General features: G+C 43.8%; 1 protein-coding gene across 1 annotated transcript in view; it reads right to left on the minus strand.

The window, feature by feature from the left end:
- The window catches only part of igsf21a (immunoglobin superfamily, member 21a), a gene marked incomplete at both ends in the record, with an annotated part of 255,479 nt that overhangs the window by 16,259 nt on the left and 219,178 nt on the right, over positions 1-20,042 (minus strand). The window contains 2 exons of the mRNA XM_080001059.1: positions 3,378-3,463; positions 13,288-13,819. Of these exons, the coding sequence (XP_079857185.1) occupies positions 3,378-3,463; positions 13,288-13,819 (618 nt within the window). The remainder of the gene's footprint in view (positions 1-3,377; positions 3,464-13,287; positions 13,820-20,042) is intronic.

Consider the following 20,042-nt stretch of genomic DNA (forward strand, 5'->3'; position numbering starts at 1 on the left):
GGAGAAAGCTGAAGAGAAAGGATAGAGAAGGGACGTTGCTGGAAGAGTGTCAGCCTGGAGATTAAGAGCAAGGGTGCATGAATAATACAAGCTTCAATTTCGTCTCCTAATGCAAGTTAACAGTATGCATTAATAATCACTGCTTCACTTTACAACTTTCTGGAGGCTCCTCCAGAGAGTCCCCGAACCCCCGTCCCCCCATTTAAAAATACAGCCGCTGCTTAGCAAATTGTTTCTTTCATAACGCCGGGCTGAAACGCTGGCGAATAATACGATATAAGAGGATAACTTAATAGCTTAGCTAGCTAGCGTGGATCCTGGCCCACCTAAACAAAAAACCCCAAAACCACCCAACACCCGCCAAAAAAACATAAACATCCCCAAACACCACCAAAAACCACCTAGGAACTACCAAAAACCACCTAGGCACTAGCAAAAACCACCTAGGCACCACCAAAAACTACCTAGGTACCACCAAAAACCACCTTGCACCACCAAAAAACACCTAGGCACCACCAAAAACCACCTAGGCACTACCAAAAACCACCTAGGCACAACCAAAAACGACCTAGGTACCACCAAAAACCACCTTGCACCACCAAAAAACACCTAGGCACCACCAAAAACCACCTAGGCACCACCAAAAACCACCTAGACACCACCAAAAAACACCTTGCACCACCAAAAACCACCTAGGCACCACCAAAAACTACCTATGTACCACCAAAAACCACCTTGCACCACCAAAAACCACCTAGGCACCACCAAAAACCACCTAGGCACCACCAAAAACCACTCAGGCACTATAAAAAAAAACCCTAGGCACCACCATAAACCACCTAGGTACCACCAAAAACCACCTAGGCACCACTAAAAACCAACTAGGCTGCACCAACGACCATGTAACACCCCCAAAAACCAAACAAACTCCCCCAAAACTACTTAGCCACCACCAAAAACCACCTAGGCACCACCTAGGCACCACCAAAAACCACTCAGGCACTATAAAAAAACACCTAGGCACCACCATAAACCACCTAGGTACCACCAAAAACCACCTAGGCACCACCAAAAACCAACTAGGCACCACCAACAACCACGTAACACCCCCATAAACCAAATAAACTCCCCCAAAACTACATAGCCACCACCAAAAACCACCTAGGCACCACCAAAAACCACCTAAGCACCACTTGGATACCAGGTATCTATCTATCTATCTATCTATCTATCTATCTATCTATCTATCTATCTATCCATCTATCCATCTATCCATCTATCCATCTATCTATCTATCCATCTATCTATCTATCTATCTATCTATCTATCTATCTATCTATCTATCTATCTATCTATCTATCTATCTATCTATCTATCTATCTATCTATCTATCTATCTATCTATCCATCTATCTATCTATCTATCTATCTATCTATCTATCTTTCTATCTATCTATCTTTCTATCTATCTATCTATCTATCTATCTATCTTTCTATCTATCTATCTATCTATCTATCTATCTTTCTATCTATCTATCTATCTATCTATCTATCTTTCTATCTATCTATCTATCTATCTATCTATCTATCTGGAAATAAGCTCCATCTCTGAAACGCGAGCAATAGAAGCAACTGAACCAACGGAAGAAAATACTGTACATCCATTCACAACAGCTTCAGTCCTGACTCTGTTGAAAGAGGTAATAAAGCCCTTGTTGTCTCTGCGTAGGTGTGATACGCTCATCCTGATTTTAATGAACGTGTTCCAAGTGAGTTCTGGAAGCTTGGAATGCGCAGCACAGCCGTAATGAAACGAGGCGGCCGATCTATGGCAAAAAGGTCACGTTGAGATAAAAAAAAATAAAAAATGAAACTGAGAGTTCCAAATGGAAGCATCCTGTCTCAGATCCCCGATGGCTTACAAGAGCAGAATTGGAAGGAAAAAACGGTGAAAGCATCGGTGTTGGAGTTTAGTTGGAGAAAGCCCACTCTGAATGTCACAGGGTCATGCATACAGTGGAATAACAAAAAACTGGAGGTGGGGGTATCACGGCATCTTTTTAATCTTTCTGTGGAAAAAAAAGTGTGAGAGGTAAAAAAAACAACAAAAAAAAGATACATAATAAAAATAATAATGTGTCTCGACACACCAATCTTATCTAGGTGTGAAACCCCGGAGCCCGGGTCCAGCGGAGGATAAGGGAGATTTGCTTTGTGATCAATCTCCATGCACTAAATCTGAGTCGCGCCGCAGGGGCGCGGCGGGCTGGATGCCGCAGTGAAGCCTGTTTATAATAACCATTCTTAGCGCTATTCAAAGAAAGAAAACCTTCAAATAAACCTGATTCAGTGGGCGGAAATACACACATGGACACCAGGGTGCCGTCTGCAGTCGGCCGCGCTAAACCTGCAGAACGCAGGGTGCATTTCCTTTTTTAATGTTGCAATATATATACTATATAGATACAGAATATATATAGAGGGAGAGCAGAAATAGAAATAAGCCCCGCCGTGTCATTGGCCCGAGATTCCTGGAGCGGTGACTTAGAAGTAACAAAGGCGATTTGTAGCGGGGCCCATTAGCATGTACAATCAGGATTAGCGCTATCCTGCGCACCTGGCTGCCTCCAATGTGTCACCGCTGTCACCGACATCCACATCTTCCACAGCATCCACCGTCCTCACGAGCCGGGGACACCCGGTTCATTTTATCAGACGCGTGGACAATTTCTTCTAAATATCCTTTTAATATTTCTTCCCTCTTGAAACCGTCCGCTGCTTCTGGGAGATATGGCGAGCGGCTGGGAAAATGCACCTGTTAGGGTGGCGTGCCCACCGGTTGACCCAGGACCATGGACACGGGAAACGGTATAACAAAGGATCACCCCGGACCCTCTGTTATTCATAAAGAAATGGATTTGTTTGAGGTTATTCGTTCTGTATTTAATAAGTTTGGCACCCTCAGGCTTTATGCCGCGCAAACAGGAAACTGCACCTGGAAGGAAGACGAATATCCGCCGATCCTGTGAGCATACAGTTTTCATTATTTTCACAACCTGTTATCGCCGCTCAATAGGCACATTTAAGAGCTAAGAATGCAATTACATTTCAACAAAGCCGGATGAAGTAAAATAGAATATGCAGCAAGATAAAAGCCCGCTCCCCGGGTTTAAGTTGAGGTTTAGGTTTTGGTCTCGAGCAAAGCAGCATCTGGTGCCGTACACATGGTGTACCCCTCGCCCACGTGGTAAGAATGGTCAGTATATAGGATGGACTGCTCTACAGGCTTCACCCGGATGGGGGTCTCCCCCTATCCTGGACTGAACTCGGCCCTCCGGTTTCACCTAACCCCCATGCACTTACCCCAGAGGATCCTACCTGGAATCCTTGCACAGTGATGCGCACCGTGTCCCCTACCTTTGCCCTGGAGGGGGACATCATGAGTTTGGGGCCCTTGGGAGCCGCTGGGGATGAGAAAGGAAACAAGAAAGAGAAAGAAAGTGTTATATTGTTATCCCACGTAGCATGGACACAAAATCCCCTGTGACATGACTCTCTCTCTCTCTCTCTCTCTCTCTCTTTCTCTCTCTTTCTCTCCATATATATATATATATATATATATATATATACATACATACGTATCTATACACTGTTTATTCTTCCTTTCTATAAACTGTTCTTTTCCGAAGTAGTGGGAGACCAATACAATTTCCTGTCAATTAAGGTCACGGGGCGAGCAGCCGGGGACCTGGAGGCTCCTCCAACCAAAGAGATGGTGCGGGATTTATTCCAACCTCAGAGAGGAAAGAGAAAAAGAGCGGGGTGGGGACTAAATCGGGTAGATACTCATTACTGAGAGAGAATAGGAGTGCACCGGGTGGAGTGTGGAGGCAGTGAGATAAGAAACACTGAGGGAGCTAATTCCCTTCTCTTGGTATGGACGGCGGGACCCCAGATGGCTTTCATTTGGCCGTTCCTAAAACAATGTGGCGTCCAGCGGGGACGGACGGGCGGACGGGGAAGAGTCTAATATTGTGAGGTCCCAGATTGTCCTGTGCGCCGGGTGCAAGAGATAAATTGAGTGATTTGCATAATGTTGTAAAAAAGAAAAAAAGGTGACTCATCTCTTTACGGTTGAACTTTATGGTTAGACGGTATAGTTTTGAGTAGGAGACGGGGATTACACCATAAAGGTCCCGAATTGATTTCCAGGGGTTAACCCGGGCGTCCATAAGAAAGGTTTTTTTTTTCTGCAGCGTTTGACCTGATGAACAATTCCCTTCTGCTCTATGAGCCCGCTGTGGTACGATCACGGACAAAAGCTGCACCAGCAAATGGGCATTCCAAGATAAACGCGATCCTATCAATAATTCCTGGACGATTCCGCTCCAAGGCGCCCCTCAATTATATCGGTTATATCCCTCAATATAAATCATGGGGGTCTTGTTTTCCTCGATGGGTTAAAGTAAAGGATAAATAAATAAACAAACGGATAAATGACCTCCGTTTTTTCGGGCATTAATCAGGGTACAAGCTGTCTGCAGTGGTTAATCAAGCTCAGCCCACATCAGCCTCATGGATGAGGAGGTCCGCTGTCACATCCGTAAGGAGGATGTGCGTCTCTCACATGCGTCAAGTCCGAGGGGTCTTTGCAGCGGAAAAAACAGAGACACGTTTCGGAGACAAATCTTGCACATGCCAGCGTCTCATCACGTTGAGTCGTTAGAACCGTTTAAGATGCGCGGGGGAGCGGGTGGGAAACACTGTCGACCACTCCTGGATCTTAAACCGTAAACACCTCTGGGACATCCCATATTAACCCTTATAAAGAAGTACAGAAAAATGGCAAATCACGGACAACATTTTATGTCGGATTGCTACGATTTCTATGTCTCTACATTGACAAAGTAAATGTTCAAACACGTGTACGTCTGTCAAAATAAAGGATTCAATCGCGGATTCATGAGTCAGTCACGGAGTCGGTTCTATACGGAGTCGATTCAGATTAGAGGGAGTAGAGTGGAGGTAGAAGAAGAAGAATATTCTTTGTTTATCACATGGCTCACACACCACAAAACATGCACTCATGCAGCACGGTGACTAATTCACACGCACGTACGCACGCACGCACGCACACATGCACGCACACTTCAGATGGTGGCCGGTGAAATGAGCTCTCTGCTTTTAACCCATCCTGGCTTGTCCTTCCTCTGGGGGGCAGCCAGCAGCAGTGGGCAGCATACAGCCACGAGCCCGGCTTAGAGTAGGGGTTGATGTGTGTAGTAGAGGTAGAGTAGAGGTAGGGTAGGAATTGAGTAAAGCTGTAGAGTAGAGGTTGATGTTTGTAGTAGAGGTAGAGTAGACTCCATTGTCCTATTCTGTTATTCCTCAGTCCAGGGATTTGGTTTTTATTTGGAAAATGTTCTGAAAGAGTTCTGAGAGAAAGCCTTAAAGACCCCAAAAAAACATTTAAGAAACCCGTCACTTTTTCCATTTAAAAAGTGGAAAACACTGTCATATTTATTTATTCTGCAGAGGCATTTAGACATAATGTGAGCAGCACCGATATGGCCAGTGAGCTTTTTGGCCGGGTGGCATTTTCCACAGCTCCCAGCGCTCCCACCTCCCACACATTAACGGAGCAGAAGGGGTATTTTTAAATATCGGCGTAATGGCGTCACATGGAGCTTGCGGGGCATATGGCCCGGGAAGATGATGGCTGATTTCTGGGACAGCCTCCAACAGGGACAGTTGGCGTCTCACGTCACCATCTTTGATTAAGGACAGCCTGCCACGTGACGGAGGCGGAGGGCGACGGCCTCGCGGTGGCATGAAAATGAGCCCAGGGTCCTCCGCAAGAACCGTCGCCGGAAAAAAAGTCTCCACCTCAACCCCTCCGATTCACAAGTAGGAGCTATTACAGAGGGTCAGAGCACAAACATGGCCTCCAGAAAAACAACTGTGTAGCTCGCATCAGGTGCAGCTTTAATAGCGTGCCAAGGCACCAGCAGGTCCTCTTGGCCGCATTACAGAGCTGCACGGCTGCAAACACAGGCAACCTGGATGATTACCCAGGGAAATAATAATACAAAAAATAGCTAAAACTAAGAGGAAGCCGCATCTGAATGCAGTCCTGACCGTTGGATCCCTGGGTGAAACGTTATTATAATTTTTCCTTTTCTTTTTTTTTTACTAAAATATAGATTTCTTTCCGCCGTTTTCATGTTACACATTTTTTTATTACCTCGTCTATTGTCAAGAGTGTATTTTGCTTCAGCCCGTCAATGGATTAAAACACTTAATCGCATAAATATCACGCGCTTAATCAAGATGAATAAAAATTCATGAATTTACTCGAATTTGAAAAAATCTATAAAAAAAAATCAGTGGGTCAAGTTACAGCCATGCTGTGATTTGGCTGTTGAGAACAGAAACAATAAATCTTAAATTTGTCGTAAAAAAACCCTCCCATTCCACACTCCCAAGCCAGCTAAGCTAATGCAGCGCGCTGATGGAGTGACATGGAGGTGGAATTGGGCCAAAGATGACCACAGATAACCCAGACGTTGAGTAGAGCTCGAGGGAGGTAGAGTAGAGGTAGAGTAGAGGCAGAGTAGAGGCAGAGTAGGGGCAGAGTAGAGGCAGAGAAGAGGCAGAGTAGAGGTAGAGAGGAGGCAGAGTACAGGCAGAGCAGAGTAGAGGCAGAGTAAAAGTAGAGTAGAGGCAGAGGAGAGGCAGAGTAGAGGTAGAGAGGAGGCAGAGTACAGGCAGAGCAGAGTAGAGGCAGAGTAAAAGTAGAGTAGAGGCAGAGTAAAGGTAGAGTAGAGGTAGAGAGGAGGCAGAGTACAGGCAGAGTAAAAGTAGAGTAGAGGCAGAGGAGAGGCAGAGTAAAGGTAGAATAGAGTCAGAGTTAAGGCAGAGTAGAGGTAGAGAGGAGGCAGAGTACAGGCAGAGTAAAAGTAGAGTAGAGGCAGAGTAGAGGTAGAGAGGAGGCAGAGTACAGGCATAGCAGAGTAGAGGCAGAGTAAAAGTAGAGTAGAGGCAGAGTAGAGGCAGAGGAGAGGCAGAGTAGAGGTAGAGATGAGGCAGAGTACAGGCAGAGCAGAGTAGAGGCAGAGTAGAGGCAGAGTAGAGTAGAGGCAGAGTAAATGTAGAGTAGAGGCAGAGTAAGGGCAGAGTAGAGGTAGAGTACACACACATTCACCACCATCGCTTTTATGGGCACGTAGACTACAGTCTGGACAGAAACGATGGGTAGACTTGACAAGTATTTTTTATACAGAGATACAGTGTACTCTATATACTCTATATATATTATTTAATATTTTTAATATTTTATATCGATCCTTTTCACAATGCTGCTTCTCTAATTTTTTCTCTTTTTCTTGAACGCTGCTGACTTATCAACACCTTGGCCGCCGTGTACAAGCGATGGCCAAAGAAGTTGGGATTGAATTACCGAGCGAGTTGACGGTGTTGGACAGAGCCGACAGAAGCACTCTGACTCGGAGACGCTCCCCAGGCCTCCCCCAAATCCCAAAACCCCTAAACCCCCAAACCCCTAAACCCCATTTGCAGGGGAAGCACGGAGCCGCATATGAATATTCATGAGGTGTAATACAACGGTGGGCGCTTGTCAGACGCTCGCTCCGTCTCATGTGGCAATATTAAATCTGTGAAAGATTTATGAATTATGAGCGCCGGAAAGAGACGCTTTTCATTCCCTCACCAAACACACCTGGGAACATGGGGGGGAGGGAGTGTGTGTGTGGGCCATGTGCGTGTGTGTTAGATAGAGAGAGAGAGAGAGAGAGAGTGAGTGTGTGGGTGTGAGTGTGTGTGCGGGGTGTGTGCGGTGTGTGTGTCTGTGTGTGTGTGTGTGTGTGTGTGTGTGTGTGTGTGTGTGTGTGTGTGTGTGTTAGAAGGATAGAGAGAGAGTTTTTGTGAATGTTGGTGTGTGTGGGGGGGGGGGGGGGGGTGAGAGAGAGACAGAGTGTGGTCGCAAGTATGTCAGCCAGGTGTGTGTAAGATAGGGAGCGAGAGAGAGAGAGAGACAGAGAGAGAGAGAGAGAGAGTATGAGTGTGTATGTGTGTGTGGGAGGTTTGGGGTGTGTGCGAGAGAGCGTGGGTGTGTGTCTGTGTGTGTGTGTGTGTGTTTGTTAGATAGAGAGAGAGAGAGAGAGAGAGAGAGAGAGAGAGAGAGAGAGAGAGAGCGAGAGAGAGAGAGAGAGTGTGTGAGTGTGTATGTGTGTGGGGGGGTGTGTGAGAGTGGGCAGGGGCAAGTGTGTGGGGTGTGTGGGCGTGAGTGTGTGTGTGTGTGTTAGATAGAGGGAGTGTGTGTGTGTGTGTTTTAGATAGAGGGAGTGTGTGTGTGTGTGTTAGATAGAGAGAGAGAGAGAGAGAGAGAAAGAGAGAGAGAGAGAGAGAGAGAGAGAGAGAGAGTATGTGATTGTGGCTGTGTGTGTGTGAGTGAGAGTGTGGGTGTGAGTATTTATTTATTTATTAGGGTGTGTGTGTGTGTGTGTGTGTGTGTGTGTGTGTTAGACAGAGAGAGAGAGAGATTGTGGCAGTGTGCATGTGTGGGGGTGCGAGAGAGAGAGAGAGTGTGTCTGGGTATGAGTGTGTGTATGTGTGTGTGGGGCGGGAGTGAGAGAGAGAGGGCGTGTGAATGTGTGTATGCGTTTTCATTTGTGTGTTTGTGTGTGTGTGTGTGTGTGTGTGTGTGTGTGTTGAGCATTGAGGAGCTTCTACTCATCAAATACAATTAAAATTTAAGTAATAACGTAATATTCCTTTAAAAAAATATATAAAAAAAATAAATATAAGTGGTACATCACCCCCGAGCTAAGAATTAGGACTTGAGTTTACTTGACTTTGTCACCTTGTCGCTGACGGCTCAGCAGGTGCCAGAGGATGGAATTTCAAATCCCAAATTAAAATCAACAAATGTTCATTTTAAATTCCCCTCTTCTGCTGATGGGGGGTATGTGGATGGATATGGACTGTTATAAGAATTTTATATGTATATACTGTATATTGCTATCCCTTTCACGTGAACTCTTGTACAACGTATGTGTACTCTGCTTATCCTTCTAAAGGCTAGGTAGAGTTTACAGCTTACTGCTATGCCTTTCACGTGAAACCTTGTACGACGTATGTGTACTCGGTTTATCCTTCCCAAGGCTAAGTAGAATTCATGTCGTAAAAAGGACATAAACTAGTCACTTTCTGTGCCGTAAAGAGGAGGAAGGGAACCTCAACAGATAGTCGGTCTCAACGAAACTGGCCCCCATCAATGATCTACGCAGGGGCGTTGCGACATCTGCTGACCTTCATCCCAGCGGCTCCTCAGCGTCGCCACTCCAAGAAGACTGTATAAAAATCTGAGCTCTCCAGTGGGAACTGAGCACCTCCTCTGTGACGTTCTGTTGTGTCGTTACACTGAAACTGCTCCTCTTGTACAAGATGAAATGCTCTACTAACCTAAGGTATTTGTCTCTGATTTCCTCTGTAACGGCTAGTCCGTCCACCAACCAAGCTTATAGCTGTTTAACTTTAACATGGACGCACTCTTTCCAGCGCTTTATCGCCAACGTGTGAAGGAAGTGCAGAGCCGTCAAAATCCGAAATCGGCCATTTTTAACGTGAATCGCGCTGATCACGTTGCTGTTGTCGCTGGTTAATTTCGGTAGCGAAATCCACTCTTTTTAATTTTGCTGTGTGAGCCATGAGTCGTAATAACAGCGATTACATGTATTGTTGCTGATAATAATAATAATAATAATAATAATAACTATAATAATAATAATAATAATAATAATAATAACTATAATAATAATAATAATAATAATAATAATAATAATAATATTAATAATAATAATAATAGCAATAATAATAATAATAATAATAATAACTATAATAATAATAATAATAATAATAATAATAGCAATAATAATAATAATAATAATAATAATAATAATAATAATAATAATAATAATAATAATAATAATAATAATAAAAGCAACAACAATAATAATAATAATAATAATAATAATAATATTACCATTTAAATTTACTACACTCTATATTCTTGAGCTTCTTGAACTTTATTACCTAATTACTTGTCTTATTTTATTTTGTTGGGCTGTTTATTAGTTATATACATTTTCTAACGTATTTTTACTTGAGTGTGATCCTCTCACTCTGTACTTTGTGTTGCCCACTGAACTGCTGCAACGTCCGAATCCGCCCCACCGAGGATCAATAACCTTATCTGATCTCATTTAAAAAACGAGACCAGAATGTGAAACCTTCTTACGGAATCTGAATAAGTAATACTGTGTGTCGCGTAAATAAGTTGTCTTTTTTTGTTTTTCAGCTCAACCTTTCTTTATGAAGGTTTGCTGTGTTCAGACTTCAGATTGCCACTTTTCAACAGTGGTCAGCCCATTTTGGGGACGACAATCTCTCTATCATATTCTCACACACAAAGCAGGGGTCCAACCGTGACCCCGCCTTTTTTTTTTTTTTTTTTTTACCGTATAGAGAGCTTTCCTTTCCCTCAGGCATGTTGATGCGTGAGGCGTCCGTGAGCTCGGCGTGACAGCTGCCGCTTCCTGGCGCAGCGAGACGCACCCCGCCGCTTTCAAGTGAAAGCAACGACCAAGATCAGAGACAAAATGATGACTGACATCCAGATCCAGGGCGGCAACCTGTACACGCTGCAGCATCCCCCTCTCCCTCCCTCCCTCTCTCTCGCTCCTCTCTCCCTCTCTCTCTGTCTCCCTCTCCCTCCCTCCCTCTCTCTCTCTCTCTCCAGCGGTCCCATTACAAGCATCTCGGCGACGGTAATGTCTCTCTTTATCACGTCAGTAGGTTGTGTGGATCGTCCTCGGGAGGACCGAGAGCCGCTGTCGTGGCTTTGAAGTGTTAATGATAGACGCTGGAAGCCATCTTTGTTTCAAACGGTGCGAAGAAAAACAAAATAAAAAAGGAAAGCGGAGGGGAAAAAAAAAATGAAAAAAATACAAACCACGAGGAAAAAAAAAGAAGAAAATAAAAACACGAGGGAGAGACGATTTCTCGCTCTCTCCCTCTCTGAACGCCCAACGCCGACTATCCTTTCCCCCCTAAAAGTAGAGAACGACCCCTGCGTGCGGACAGTTCTTCATTGCCGTCATGTCTTTCTTTCATTCTTCGCTTTGATATCTTTTTGCGGTTCTACAAACAAAACCCAGAAGTTTTGAAGCCATCCCGTCCTTATAAATGAAGGGAGAAGAAGGAGTCCCCCTCCTCTCCTCTCCCCTCCTCTCCCCTCCTCTCCTCTCCTCTCCTCTCCCCTCCTCTCCCCTCCTCTCCTCTCCTCTCCCCTCCCCTCCTCTCCTCTCCTCTCCTCTCCTCTCCCCTCCTCTCCCCTCCTCTCCTCTCCCCTCCTCTCCCCTCCTCTCCTCTCCCCTCCTCTCCTCTACCCTCCTCTACCCTCCTCTCATCTCCCCTCCTCTCCTCTCCCCTCCTCTCCCCTCCTCTCCTCTCCCCTCCTCTCCTCTACCCTCCTCTCCTCTCCCCTCCTCTCCTCTACCCTCCTCTACCCTCCTCTACCCTCCTCTCATCTCCCCTCCTCTCCTCTCCTCTCCTCTCCTCTCCTCTCCTCTCCTCTCCCCTCCTCTCCTCTACCCTCCTCAACCCTCCTCTACCCTCCTCTCCTCTCCTCTCCTCTCCTCTCCTCTCCTCTCCTCTCCTCTCCTCTCCTCTCCTCTCCTCTCCCCTCCTCTCCTCTCCTCTCCTCTCCCCTCCTCTCCTCTCCTCTCCTCCACCCTTCTCTCCTCTACCCTCCTCTCCTCTCCCCTCCTCTCCCCTTCTCTCCTCTCTTCTCCTCTACCCTCCCCTCCTCTCCTCTCCTCTCCCCTCCCCTCCTCCAGCTGATGGAACACTGGTTGCTGCGTATAAATTCTCCTTTGAATCCTCTAATTCGGGATGACTTTTTCAATAATGCAGGAGACTTTCGTCAATCTAGCGACAGACAGCCCCGTGAATTGCCCCGTCACTCGCCGGCAGCTCCGCCGCTGAACTCGCGGTGTGCTCGGCTGTCGCACAGTTAAGCGACGTCGAGTGAGAATCAGTGTTGTGCTGAGTACATTTGCAGGCAGAGGGACAAGAAGATGGCACCAGATTAAAACAGAGAGCGAGACGCCGGCGTGAGTTTGTGCGTGCGAGTGTGTGTGCGTGTGTGCATGTGTGTGTGCGCGCATGTGCGTGCGTGCGTGTGTGCGTGCATGTGTGTGTCTGAGTGTGTGCGTGCTTGCGTTCGTGCGTGTGAGTGAGTGTGTGTGTGCGTGCGTGCGTTTGAGTGTGTGTGTGTGTGTGTGTGTGTGTGTGTGTGTGTGTGTGTGCCCGCGCACGTGTGTGTGCGTGTGTGTGCGTGCTTGCGTTCGTGCGTGTGAGTGAGTGTGTGTGTGCGTGCGTGCGTTTGAGTGTGTGTGTGTGTGTGTGTGTGTGTGTGTGTGCCCGCGCACGTGTGTGTGTGTGTGTGTGTGTGCGTGCGTGTGTGTGCGTGCGTGTGCATGCTCGCTCTCACGCAGCGGCGCACGTGGTTAGCTGGGTGGGGGAGGGGGATGAGTGTGGGAGGAGAGGGAGAGTCGGAGCGAGTGTTGGAAGAAGGGAAGAAAGAATCAAAGAAAGGAGGAAAGAAAGAATAAAAACAGAAAGAAGGACAGAAAGACGAAGAAAATGAAAAAAATTAAGAACGGATAAAAGAAAGAGAAAGAAAGAACAGATGAAAGAATGGCTCAAAAAAAGAAATAAAGAATGAAAGAATGGATGAAAGAAAGGAAGGAGAAGAGCCCAGGCTGAAGGAGGGGAACAGCCCTGCAGTAACAGAACCACCATCGTCGACATCCTCTGGCAGCAGCTAAAGCACCACGTCGACATCTCTACCCAAGTGAGAGTATTTGGGTACTTCTCCTGCTTGTACTTAAAGTATTAAAAGTAAAAGTACTGGTCCTATCCGGTGTCCAGAGTCTATCATACTTTCAGACGGAGCAGATTCTCATAACTCCCAAACTATTTGTATGGCCGCTGTCAATTGGAGCTGATCAGTAATGGGTGAGTAGTTAGTGATAGATCCGTCCCTGATTCTTTCTTTAAAACTAAAGTAACGCCACCGTGCAAAGTAGAAAATACTTCACCATATTTGCTTTGAAATGTAATGGAGGAAAAGTTGGCTTCAGTTGAGTTGAATATACTCAAATAAGTACAGGTACTTAAGTGCAGAGCGTTTTCCACCACTCACCCAGAGTGACCTCAGTCTGCATGGGCATGGACAGCGCCGGGTGCTTGACCTCGCAGCTGAACAGGGCGTCGTTGTCCAGCTGGGGGTTGAGGGTCCAGGTAAGCCGGGCCTGGACGAGCACCGAGCCATCGCTCTGGGGGATGTGGGTGTGGCTGAAGTAGTACAGGGGGTCCGTGCTCTGCACCCAGCGGGGGAACTCGCGACTCACCACCGTCTCAGGGATGACCTCGGTGGCCGGGCTGGGTGGCTCTGCGTAGGTCTGCTGACCCTGCTGACCCTTCTGGCCCTGCTGGGTGTGGACCCGCTGGGGGCTCTCGGTGTAGAGGCGGGCCGAGCGCCCCTCCGGGTCCAGCAGGGACAGGGACCTCTGCAGCTTGGTGTCGTCCAGATCACGGGTGATGAGCGGCCGCGCCCTCCGGACGCCTGCCGCGCCGCCCGCCGTGCTGCCCGCCGCGCCGCCGGCCTCCTCCACGGCCGAGGGGTGAATGTAGGGGATCACCTCAATCAGCTCGCCATCGCGCTTGAAGTACACCTTTGGCGGGAGGAGAAAATGATTGGAAGAAACAGAGATTGAGAAGACGGAGGGAGGGAGGGAGAGAGGAGATGGAAAAACAGAACTTAACTCCAGCACAAATTCGACAAAAAGTAAGGTAAAAGAAGAGGTGTCAAGAAAAGCGTTATAATATATGAAAACTAGACAGAATACTGATTTGGAATTATTTTTAAACTGGTATTAAGAATTTCGTCACAGCGATTAATAAAGTGCGATCTTATCTAATAGTTTAACAACTTCAACACAGAAAGAAGTCCACAGCAACACTGACAATGTACTAGACAACAAACTAAACAACAGACTTAACATACTAAACAACAAACTAAACAGCAAACTAAACAACAAACTAAATAACAGACTTAACGTACTAAACAACAAACTAAACAAAAGACTTAACGTACTAAACAACAAACTAAACAATAGACTTAACGTACTAAACAACAAACTAAACAACAAACTAAACAACAGACTTAACATACTAAACAACAAACTAAACAACAAACTAAACAACAAACTAAATAACAGACTTAACGTACTAAACAACAAACTAAACAAAAGACTTAACGTACTAAACAACAAACTAAACAATAGACTTAACGTACTAAACAACAAACTAAACAACAAACTAAACAACAAACTAAACAACAGACTTAACGTACTAAACAACAAACCAAACAACAAACTAAACAACAAACTAAACAACAAACCAAACAACAAACTAAACAACAAACTAAACAACAGACTTAACGTACTAAACAACAAACTAAACAACAAACTAAACAACAAACCTACATGCTAAACAACAAACTAAATAACAGACTTAATGTACTAAACAACAAACTAAACAACAGACTTACATACTAAACACCAAACTAAAAAACAAACTAAACAACAGACTTAACGTACTAAACAACAAACTAAACAACAAACTTAACAACAAACTAGACAACAAACTTAACGTACTAAACAACAAACTAAACAACAAACTTAACAACAAACTAGACAACAAACTTAACGTACTAAACAACAAACTAAACAACAAACTAAACAACAGACTTAACGTACTAAACAACAAACTAAACAACAAACTTAACAACAAACTAGACAACAAACTTAACGTACTAAACAACAAACTAAACAACAGACTTACATACTAAACAACAAACCAAACAACAAACTAAACAACAGACTTACAAACTAAACAACAGACTAAACAACAGACATACATGCTAAACAACAAACTAAACAACAAACCAAACAACAAACTAAACAACAAACTAAACAACAAACCAAACAACAAACTAAACAACAGACTTACAAACTAAACAACAGACTAAACAACAGACATACATGCTAAACAACAAACTAAACAACAAACTAAACAACAGACTAAACAACAGACTTACATGCTAAACAACAAACTAAACAACAGACTAAACAACAGACATACATGCTAAACAACAAACTAAACAACAAACTAAACAACAAACTGAACAACAGACTTAACGTACTAAACAACAAACTAAACAACAAACTAAACAACAAACTGAACAACAGACTTAGTGTACTAAACAACAAACTAAACAACAAACTGAACAACAGACTTAGCGTACTAAACAACATACCAAACAACAGACTAAACAACAGACTTACATACTAAACAACAAACTAAACAACAAACTAAACAACAAACTGAACAACAGACTTAACGTACTAAACAACAAACTAAACAACAAACTAAACAACAAACTGAACAACAGACTTAACGTACTAAACAACAAACTAAACAACAAACTAAACAACAAACTGAACAACAAACTAAACAACCGACTTAACGTACTAAACAACACACTTAACAACGTACCAAACAATGCACTAAAGAATGTACTAAACAACGTTGTAAACAACATACTAAACAATGCACTAAACAACGTACCAAACAACGCACTAAAGAATGTACTAAACAACGTTGTAAACAACGTACTAAACAATGCATTGAACAACGTACTAAATGTTGTATACGAAACAAAGCACTAAATAACGTACTTAACATCGTTCTAAACAACGTACTAAACAAACATACTTTTTCCGAGTAAAGTACTGAGTAATGTAACAAATTATTACTAGTACATTTCAGTAATCATTTTACAGTTACACCAAAAAAAGAACAAAATTACTTTTGTTGATTCATTTTTGTAATCGTCACATTGAATTTTGGGATTATACGTATACGTGATTAGAGAATTGGAGAATATACTGTATCTGCTGTACGTCATGTACGGCAATTTTGGCTATTTGACATACATACATTTATATATTAAATGACACACCAAGGTTGGTATACGGACACTAATATTTTGAACTTGATTCCACTTTTATAAAACATATGCAGTAAATTCTTACTGTTAAATAAAAGCTTTTTTCAAAAACAAAGATGCTGCGTGTCAATTACACTGTTCAACATTCCCTATAAACACAAGAACAATGCAGAGATTGCCCCATCCAGCAGGGTGTCAAGTGGCCATGTGGCAAGTAACACTGTGGCTTTGTTGGTCCTCCAACTAATTTGCATTCTGGGAGCTGGCTGAATGGGTCCTAAGTGGTGGAGAAACTTTGAGGGTAATTATCTCAGAAACACAGTTTGCCGCACCTTCGTCATTAACAAGTCATAGCTTTAAAAATATTTGCTTGATTCGCACAAGTGACACCTTGTTTTTGAAGCTCTGATTCTCCAATTTCAAATGCAACCGAAAAAAGTCAAAAGGTACAAAATGTACCTGAAATCCGCGGTGGATCACATAGGCATAGTTTGCTCTTCTGTCCTCTTTTGTCTGGGGAAGTAACCTCTTTGAATGTGCATGTGGCAAGTATTCAGGTCAATGAAAGATACATTTATTGTATTGAGACTCCCGCAAGTGGCGTAGTCAGCAGGATACGGGAGGGAGACGGAGTCGTTCGGCCAGCGGAGCGCCGACATGGCGAGGATTTTGTTGAGCTTGGTAACAGAAAGGCTCGCTGGCACAACAGGAGGGTAAACTCAAAGGCATTAACAGAGTTTGTATGTTGTGGTCGTGCTCTGGACAGCAGGTGTTGCTGCGTCATGCGCATCGGCCGCCGCTGAAAGACAGAACTATGTGTTTCTGGTGGGACCAATCAACGCTAAAGAAGCTGGGGTGGGCAGACAGAAGCTGTGGCACTACGGCGCAAAGCCAGCCATGTCCCTTGCAGATGGGGGTGTAACCACGCCTGCTCATCTGCCACGCAGACATATCTGTGTTTTGGGATGATTTGTAGGAAGCATGTACATCTCAACTATGTTATTGAAGCTGACCGAAAAATACAACACATTTTTGCCCTAGCCGATTAAAACATTGATCAGATCTGTTAGAGAATGAGACCTTGTTAAAGGCTATATCGATTATGGAAAACAAAAGCCTTATGCTTAGTGTGTGTGTGTGTGTGTGTGTGTGTGTGTGTGTGTGTGTGTGTGTGTGTGTGTGTGTGTGTGTGTGTGTGTGTGTGTGGCGGAGATAATAATGTTCGCCACTAGAGATTCAGTGGTTGTAGGAGCTCATAATTCATATTCAAGTGCTGAAGAAATCAGACCCGCCCCTGTCAGAGGCATTGTCGCGTCTATAGCAAACATAATAGCTGTTCTTCAAATTAAAAGTCCTCTGCTTCTTTCAGGTTTTTGTTCGAGGGGACAAATGCATGTGTTCTAATGGGGGACGTATTCCCTGCGCCCCCGCAAATCTACGCGAATGCAATCATTGGTGGTGAACAATAACTATTTAGAGGTGAACACAGACAATTCTAACTGAACCATTCAAATGGTCTTCACTCTGTTGGAAGACGATGGAGAAAAATATAGGGAATATAATTATTTTAAAACAATAGGATTTTTTGATTAATGCCTTTCTTTCATTATACTGTAATTGTGTAATATTGTTTTAGAGGTTGAGGTGTTAATTGAGTCCAGTCATATTAAATCATTGTAAATAATGTTCTTTTTTTGTAGTGCAATAAATATAAACAAAATATTTCGTCCAATTTCATAAATAAAAGAAATGGTTGGGAGCCGTAAGAGCTGTCTCTTTTCAGTGAGCCGGATGATCGGCTCACTGAAAAGAGACAACATTTTCAACACTACAATAAGTGGCGTCTCTTCTCCTCCGCCCACCACGTCCGTGTCCCCTCTTTACGTTCTTCTCCAATCTGACTTTTTTCCGAACTCTACTCATTAGGTGTGAACGATGAACAACGCTGATCGTTGGAGCGACAAAGGAAACAACATAAATTTGATGAAAAATGAAAATCCACACAAATTTACGAGACCCCCTATTGCAGGAGGCCCCAAGCAATTGCCGAACTACGCCTTATGGTAAAACCGCCCATGGCCTTAGCTGAGCTTACCCTAACAATCACACAGAGGTACACATGCAAAGCCTGAATTTTGAGGAGAAACGACGCAATTACCACTGTTGTAGGGTGTAACGTAAGTGATAAATTACATTTTTTGAGTAATGAGCCCAACTCTGCCTACATATGATAAAGCTATTTACTGTTATTAATGTTGAATTGGACATTTCCATGAATGGTAAACTGAGACTTGCTGAATGGGTCGTTGGGGATTTTCACATTGTTATCTGCGTTCGTCACTTCATGTCTTCCAAACAGTTTCTATGTAGCGTCACAAGATGGCGCCACCAGCTAGTGTTTCCATTGACAAGTCGGTGGCGTGAAAAAACAAGGGACACGAAACCAGGCAGGGAATGATTAGTGACGGATCAGCGGTTGTTATTCCATTCAATTCAATTAAATTTGTTCAATTGAATAACCGACCACTGACTGCAACTATCAACCAATCGGAATGGAGTATTCCAGGGACCCAAACCGTGATATTGGCGGAAATGAAGCGTTTTCCTGAGAAAGCACTGGCTTCCTCGCCATTCCAAGGGTGTGTTTACGAATCCGGTTTGCCTAAAGCTGCTATTATCCAGCAGACAACCTGCAGACATTACCATGGAAATAAGGATGCATCCTAACAGCCTGTGGCACTTTTATTGTGAAGACAGACATTTCTTCATTCCTCTGTGTTTCATTTCTATTATTTTTTTTTCCCTTCGGAGAACACAGGGACATTTTAACCCACAGCTCTTTTGGGGAACTTTGGTCATTTGGATTCAATTTGCACATGATCAAAGTGTCATTATGTTCTGGTCTGCACTTTGCCGTGTTGTTTGGGAGGATTGTGGAGGCGCGCTTCTATTCGCTGCCACCTCGGGGGCTGATGAATCTGGGGGGTAAATAGGGTAATGAGTGTAAACAAGTGTGGCGCGACGCTCAATGCTCCCAGGACGGATCCACGAATAGAATAAAACGTTGAAAATCACCCGAGGGAGAGAACCTGTAATCCTTCACATTAGCACGGTATTCCTCCATCATCCCAGCTATGATCCCACATTAGTATCCATCTACCCTGGCGAACATGCTAACATGACACCCTCTATAATATATATATATATATATATATATATATATTGTTTTAAAGGAACAACATGACTAAGGACATTGTTATAATTAGGGCTGTCACAATCATGACATGTTCCATTAATTGTTATACAGTTAATTGCAATTAACAATGAATCTCTTTTTTGTGTCTATTTACATGCATGCCACTATCATCGAGTAAGCTGATAATAGCAGTGTAGCTACACATGTCTACCTATTACGGAAGAGACATTTATTGATATTGAAATTTGGAACATAAAAAGTCATTTTTCCTCAGTCCAACTGAAGGAAATGCAACCAAATTCAAAATCCAAATTCATCCCCGGTTTGAAATACAGCTTCAATTTGGAGGGACGGGTACGATGACGGAATCTAACAAAATTATAATGATAACGATTTATTTATTTGTTTATTCATTGAGAATAAACAAATAAATGAATGAATGAACAAACAAATAAACAAATGACTGAATACATTTTTTATTAAATGAATACAAATTATTATGACAATTTTAACAATCATTTACAACCAGAGCGCAAACTATAAATGACAATCGGGGGGGTTCACTTTTTTCTCCAGCGAGGGGGCTTAAAGATCACTGATCTGAGCTGCAAACTGGGCCTCCGCCTCGGAGAGGCTCAGTGTAATGGTATGGTCCACTTTAGGGGTGTCTGAAATCTTATAGCAAGAT

This window comes from Zeus faber (genome assembly GCF_960531495.2).
Source record: "Zeus faber genome assembly, chromosome: 5".
NCBI classification, from domain to species: Eukaryota; Metazoa; Chordata; class Actinopteri; order Zeiformes; family Zeidae; genus Zeus; species Zeus faber.